General features: G+C 41.5%; 2 protein-coding genes across 3 annotated transcripts in view; one reads left to right on the top strand and one right to left on the bottom strand.

Moving 5' to 3' along the window:
* Positions 1–1227, top strand: part of LOC115225991 (cytochrome b5) — a 36511-nt gene extending 35284 nt beyond the window's left edge. Inside the window, exon 6 of the mRNA XM_029796964.2 lies at positions 1214–1227. Coding sequence (XP_029652824.1) covers positions 1214–1227 — 14 coding nt within the window. The remainder of the gene's footprint in view (positions 1–1213) is intronic.
* Positions 1228–2484: 1257 nt separating this feature from the next.
* Positions 2485–7680, bottom strand: part of LOC115225990 (neurofibromin) — a 105951-nt gene continuing 100755 nt past the window's right edge. For both annotated transcript variants that reach the window (XM_029796963.2, XM_036514988.1), the window contains 2 exons: positions 3604–3750; positions 2485–2595 (listed from right to left, as the gene is read on the bottom strand). In XM_029796963.2, the coding sequence (XP_029652823.2) occupies positions 2499–2595; positions 3604–3750 (244 nt within the window). In that variant the 3' untranslated portion in view covers positions 2485–2498. The remainder of the gene's footprint in view (positions 2596–3603; positions 3751–7680) is intronic.

The following is a 7680-nucleotide window of genomic DNA, read 5'->3' as shown; positions in this document are numbered from 1 at the left end:
GCGAGAGAGAGATACGGTATATATATATATATATCATCATCATCATTTAGCGTCCGTTTTCCATGCTAGCATTGGTTGGACGGTTTAACTGGGGTCTGTGAAGCCGGAAGGCTTCATCAGGCCCAGTCAGATTTGGCAGTGTTTCTACGGCTGGATGCCCTTCCTAACGCCAACCACTCCGTGAGTGTAGTGGGTGCTTTTTGCGTGCCACCTGCACAGGTACCAGACAGAGCTGGCAAACGGCCACGAACGGATGGTGCTTTTACGTGCTACCGGCACGGGGACCAGGCGAGGCTGGCAACGGACACGAACGGATGTTGCTTTTACGTGCCAACGGCACGGGGGCCAGGCAAAGCTGGCAACGGACAAACGATCGGATGGTTCGCTTAACCACAGCTGCAATTTCCACTGATGTTGATTTTGACTGTTCTCACTGGTCTTGCCGGGTCTTCACACGCACAGCATACTTCCATAGGTCTCGGTCTCTAGTCATTTCCTTGGTGAGACCTAAAGTTCGAAGGTCGTGCTTCACTACCTCGTCCCAGGTTTTCCTGGGTCTACCTCTTCCACAGGTTCCCTCAACTGCTAGAGTGTAGCACTTTTGCACACAACTATCTTCAGCCATTCTCGTCACATGACCATACCAGCGCAGACGTCTCTCTTGCACACCACAACTGATGCTTCTTAGGTTCAACTTTTCTCTCAAGGTACTTACACTCTGTCGATTACGAACACTGACATTACACATCCATCGGAGCATACTGGCTTCATTTCTTGCGAGCTTACGCATATCCTCAGCAGTCACAGCCCATGTTTCACTACCATGTAGCATGGCTGTACGTACACATGCATCATACAGTCTGCCTTTTACTCTGAGCGAGAGGCCTTTTGTCACCAGCAGGGGTAAGAGCTCCCTAAACTTTGTCCAGGCTATTCTTATTCTAGCAGTTACACTTTCAGCACACCCACCCCCGCTACTGACTTGGTCACCTAGGTAGCGGAAGCTATCAACTACTTCTAGTTTTTCTCCCTGGAACATGGTAGACGTTGGTCTCTGCACATTTTCAGTGTTTATTGCTCCTGAGCATCTGCCACAGACAAAAACTATTTTCCTAGTTAGCCTTCCTTTGACATTGCTACACTTATGTGTCCATAGCTTGCACTTGGTGCACCTTATGGAGTTTCTACCTACACCTTTTTACACATCGAGCAGGCCCATCTACCTGAAGGCGTTTGTGACTTGTCTACTTTCTACTTATTAGGACTTTGGTTTTGGCTAGATTGATTCTGAGGCCCTTCGATTCTAGACCTTGCTTCCACACCTGAAACTTCTCCAGTTCTGATAGTGACTCAGCAATTAGAGCAAGGTCATCAGCATAGAGGAGCTCCCAGGTCATCCTGTTTTTGAATTCCTCCGTTATTGCCTGGAGGATTATGATAAATAGGAGGGGACTGAGGACTGAACCTTGGTGGACCCAACCTCTACCCAGAATTTTTCACTGTACTCGTTGCCAACCCTCACCTTACTAGCAGCGTCTCTGTACATGGCTCGCACAGCTCTCACTAATCATTCATCTATCCCTAGTTTCCTCATTGACCACCAGATAAGGGATCGGGGGACCCTGTCAAAGGCTTTCTCCATGTCAACAAAAGCCAACTACAGGGGCTTATCTTTGGTAGGTATTTCTCCTGCAGCTGTCTTACCAGGAATATAGCATCAGTAGTACTTTTCCCTGGCACGAACCCAAACTGCATATCATCTAAGCTAATTCTCTCTCTAATTAGTTGGGCTATAACCCTCTCCGTAACCTTCATTACCTGATCCAGCAGCTTGATACCCCTGTAGTTATTTGTATCTAGGGCGTCACCATTACCTTTGTAGCAGTTGACTATTATGCTGCTACACCAGTCATTGGGTATGACTCCTTCGTGTATCACCTGGTTAACTATACGGGTGAGTAGGCTATAGCCGACACTATATATATACGACGGGCTTCTTTCAGTTTCCGTCTACCAAATCCACTCACAAGTCATTGGTCGGCCTGAGGCTATAGTAGAAGACACTTGCCCAAGGTGCCACACAGTGGGACTGAACCCGGAAAGATGTGATTGGTAAACAAGCTACTTACCACACAGCCACTCCTACACCTATGATGATGATGATTGTAATCAATAATGGTGATGGAGATGATGATGGTTGCTAATGATGAAGATGATGATGATAGTGAGAGTGATGATTGTGATGATACTTCAATAACCATCCACACACACACCTGCCTTAGCAACAAGACAATACCTGTTCCCTGGGGGGAGGGTGGTCATCGTCATAAGGGCAGCCCCAGTTACACAAGTGGGGTCATGGGCTGGAAAGGCGCATTGGGAGGAGAAGAAAGACTTCAACAACAACAACAACAACAACAAAATGATAATGATGATGATGGTTAGTGTGGTGGTGGTGGTGGCAATGGGTTGGGGTTTCAATTCAACTCAGATCCTACTCACTGTGAATCCAAAGGTCGATGCTCAGGTGGGCCTAAATAAGCCAATAGGGTCGCCAACTTATCAAAAGGCCTCCTTCCAACTGCTTTATGGTCCCTGAAAGTAGAGGTCAACAGAGGTCACAATCATGGCTACACTTGTGTGTGTGTGTGTGCATGTACTTTTATGTGTGTGTGTTTGTGCTTCTCCATATTTGTGTGAATGTGTTTATTTATTTGTGTGTGTGTGGGAGACACCATTGTATGGTAGATTAAAATGGAAGTCAGTACACAAGGAGTGGAGAAGTGTGATGACAATGAAGGGACACGGTCTGGTGGTTAGGGTGTTGCAATCACAATTGCAAGATTGCAGTTTCAATCCCTATACGAGGTAGTACATTGTGTCCTTGAGTAAAACCCTTCACTTCATGTCACTCCAGTCCACTCAGCTCAGAATGGAAAACCTTGCAAAGGATGACATGACCTTGGTCACTTGGGGTTCATGGGAACCAGGTCAACGCTGTAGTACAAATGTCTTGTTTTCATAAGTTTTGAATGAAAATCTTCCACCAAACCTTAGTCACAATTTATGTTCCTAACACCAGCTTAATGATAACTAAGTTATTTTACTAAATTCTTTGTTATATTTAAAGTAATTGAAAGAAACACAGAGCATCTCAGCAGAAATATTGTAACAAAATGGTTAAGATATATAATAGAGAAATAATTCTTAACCCTTTTGATACCAACCTGGCTGAAGCCGGCTCTGGCTCTGAGTATAGATGTCTTGTTTTCTAAGGTTTTGAATTAAAATCTTCCACCAAACCTTAGTCACAATTTATGTTCTTAACACTAGCTTAATGATAACCAAGTTATTTTACTAAATTCTTTGTTATATTTAAAATAAATGGAAGAAACACAAAGCATCTCAAAATAAATACAGTAACGAAAGGGTTAAAGACTCCGGGACACACACACACAACAGACCTAAGCAAGTCTGGTTGTGAGGACATGTGTGACGGTTGTAGTGTAGAATGGTGGTGAAGATATGTTGGAGCTGGGGTCAATCCCGCAATCTCCTTCACACACACAGACTTAGGGGCCACCAGTAAGACAATGGCTTTACCTGCTACTCGATAAATAGTCTCCAATTTTCTCTTGGTTGTTCCACAGCAGACGATGTAGTGCGAGTACATTAGCATCATTGATGAAAGACAAGTTGTGGTTGCCAGCATCCACAGTCTCACAGTCTGATGCAATTTCCTTGAAGAACCTAAAAAGATGAAAAAAATACATCATCATCATCACCATCATCATCATCATTTAATGCCCGCTTTTCCTCACCTGCTTCCAAGCAAGGTAACATTCCCCACAAGACCAGACATGTGTTTCAGGGAAATTTGGAAACAAACCACACTGCTTGCATGATGGTGGCACTTACACTTTTACTTGTTTCAGTCATTTGACTGCGGCCATGCTGGAGCACCGCCTTTAGTCGAGCAAATTGACCCCGGGACTTATTCTTTGTAAGCCCAGTACTTATTCTATCGGTCTCTTTTGCCGAACCGCTAAGTGATGGGGACGTAAACACACCAGCATCGGTTGTCAAGCAATGCTAGGGGGACAAACACAGACACACAAACACATATATATACATACATATATACGACAGGCTTCTTTCAGTTTCCGTCTACCAAATCCACTCACAGGGCTTTGGTCGGCCCGAGGCTATAGTAGAAGACACTTGCGCAAGGTGCCACGCAGTGGCACTGAACCCGGAACCATGTGGTTGGTAAACAAGCTACTTACCACACAGCCACTTTTGTGCCTGTTTACAACTATTAAGCAACGTCAAAGTGAGGAGAGAGTAACACACACACAGTGGAACCACCAGTTTATGAATGCCTTTCAATGTGAATAAATTGGTTTATGAAGAATTTTTCAAACCAGTAACAAACAGTGTCTCAAGTAACGAATGCAGAAATTAGCAAAAATGGTTGGCACCAAGCTAGGAATATCAGCAGAAGAGCAACAGTTGCTGTTTGGCTTTCCTTCCATGCACATCCCTGCTTGAATTTGCTGTAACTTCTCTAGAATTTCCTATGGGAAAAATTGTTTTGGATTACAAACAGTTAGGGTGATGAACGACCTTCAGGAATGAATGAAATTAGTAAACTAAGGGCTCTTTGTATATGTATGTATGTATATGTATGGTGTGTGTGTGTGTATGTGTATATATATACTTTATGTAAAAGCAGCAGAAATTTAACAAAAGCTATTACTCGGAGTTTCATGTTCCCGTTCGTCGGACAGTTTTGGCGAACAAAAACTGTCCGACGAACGGGAACGTGGAACTCCGAGTAACAGCTTTTGTTAAATTTCTGCTGCTTTTAAATAAAGCAAATTACTCTACCTCTGGTATTTGAGTACTCTTTTTTCCACCTTGTTTCACATTTATGTGTTTACTCCGGTATATATATATATATATATATATATATATATATATATATATATTTATTTATATGTACAGTAATCCTTCGATTATTGCGGGTGTGATGTTCCAAATATATATACATGTATGTATGTATGTATGTATGTATTATATATATATATATATACGCGAGAAAGAAGCAACAAGAATGGATAGGTTTTTAGTACGATCGTTTCATACAAGGACAGGTTTTATTAAAAGTTGCAAGATTACAGCATATAAACGAGTCCCGTACTCATCAGCAAAATACATGTAAGTTCTCTAGACATCCTAGTGCTTGAGGCTATACTCATGAAGTAATGTAGATAATTAAACAGATTTCTAAAGTTCATTAAAGTTCTTTAAAAGACTTTAATGAACTTTAGAAATCTGTTTATTATCTACATTACTTCATGAGTATAGCCTCAAGCACTAGGATGTCTAGAGAACTTACATGTATTTTAGCTGATTACGGGACTCGTTTATATGCTGTAATCTTTGCAACTTTAATAAAACCTGTCCTTGTATGAACGATCGTACTAAAAACTATCCATTCTTGTTGCTCTTTCTCGCTTATATCACACCCCACATTACTGTATTGTTAAATCAGTATAGTTTTTTTGGTGCACTAAGTTAGGTACCATATTCAAGTAAATTTTTAAATTAACTTGAATCTTTATTGCTCTTTGTATATATATATATATTTTTGCCATGATAGATCGCTAGCCACGACACATTCTTTATTTTCTCTCCTTGTTTCCTTCTGTGGAAGAGCGTAGGCTCGAAACATTAAAGACTTTTTCACTTCCCGAGCGTTATACTAATACATCTGTTTGCTATCAACATCATCTGTCTTTGTCTTTCGTTTTTTTATGAATTCTCCCTATATATATATAAATATATATATATATATGTATGTATGTATGTTGTAAGTAATCCCTCGACTACTGTGGGTGTTATGTTCCAAAATCCCCATATTAGCTGAAAATCTGTCAAGTAGAAACAGCACTGTACAGTATATTTTTTTTATATCATTTTTATAATTTGTATATATTTATTTAATTCTAAATGCAAAACACCACCCCCCACTCGCCTCCCCAGTTTCCTTTCCCATACAGCATCTCCGATTCTTTGTTTACTCATCTTCGGTATTTTCTTTTAATATATTTCAATTAATCTGTTACACAGGACTCTATTTTCGTTTATTAATTTATTAATTTTTTAGGCTGGAAAACGCTTATTTTACCACAGAATTGATTCAAATCTAACAAAATATTAATCCCTATCAGTCGCAGAAGCTTGCAATCGACTGAGGAGTCTGCGATATAAATATACATTTACTAGCCAGAAAAGTCCACAATGTTCTGAGGGCACAATGGAAGAACTGTGATCTGGTGAGTAATTACTGTATATGTATATGTGTGTATATAATGCGCAGGAGTGGCTGTGTGGTAACCAACCACATGGTTCCGGGTTCAGTCCCACCGCGTGGTATCTTGGGCAAGTGTCTTCTGCTATAGCCCCAGGCCAACCAAAGCCTTGTGAGTGGATTTGGTAGACGGAAACTGAAAGAAGCCCGTCGTATATATGTATATATATATATGTGTGTGTGTATGTTTGTGTGTCTGTGTTTGTCCCCCTAGCATTGCTTGACAACCGATGCTGGTGTGTTTACGTCCCCGTTACTTAGCGGTTCAGCAAAAGAGACTGATAGAATAAGTACTGGGCTTACAAAGAATAAGTCCCGGGCTCGATTTGCTCCACTAAAGGCGGTGCTCCAGCATGGCCGCAGTCAAATGACTGAAACAAGTAAAAGAGTAAAGAGTATGCCAGAATTTGAGATGTACACTGTTCAGTTTCCCGGATGCTTGCTGGTCACCTTTTACCATTTTCTAAAGGGTATTTACCTGATTTTCTAACCTGTCTTCACAGCCCTCCAGTGTTTCAGAATTTCTTTATTTACTGTGAAATACTGTCACAATCAGCGCTTGTACATTTGTTTACAATCACCATCATTTAGCATCCATTTTCCAGGCTGGCATGGGTTAGACAGCTTCACTAGAACTGGACAGCTATACGAGGTTTAAGCCTGATTTTGGCTTGGTTTCCATGGCTGGATGCCCTTCCTACACAATGTATTAGGTACCTTTTATGCGTCACAAAGCTGAATGCCTTACTCCCCTGGGCATGGACACATTGAAACTCCGACGTCTGGCAGCTGACTTGGCAGACACCCATAAAATTATCAACCATCGTACAAACAATAACTCTGAGCACCTTTTCAAACTCCACCCGTCTAACACCCGTGGTCATATTTACAAAGTCAGAAAACAGCACAGCTCCCGTGACTTTCGGAAACATTGTTTCACGCTGAGAGTTGCTGAAGCATGGAACAAACTGCCGGCATCAGTTGTTAGTTGTCGGAGCACTGCATCCTTCAAAACTTCCACGCTTCCTGAGGTTCACCAACACTACACCTGATTTTCTCCCCTCCATACACACACAAGCATCTATCTGACTCATACATTGTTCGCTTTCCAGACATTTGTACATTACTGCATATGCTTTATACGCACTTTCTGACAAGTTGTGGTGTACCTGAGCACTGTATACAATAATTTCATTATTATTATTATTATAAACTCCACCCGTCTAACACCCGTGGACATGTTTACAAAGTCAGAAAACAGCACAGCTCCCATGACTTTCGGAAACATTTTTTCACACTAAGAG

The sequence above is a fragment of the Octopus sinensis genome, linkage group LG29 (assembly GCF_006345805.1).
Source record: "Octopus sinensis linkage group LG29, ASM634580v1, whole genome shotgun sequence".
In the NCBI taxonomy this organism is placed as follows: domain Eukaryota; kingdom Metazoa; phylum Mollusca; class Cephalopoda; order Octopoda; family Octopodidae; genus Octopus; species Octopus sinensis.
This window is presented reverse-complemented; position numbering and strand designations above follow the sequence as displayed.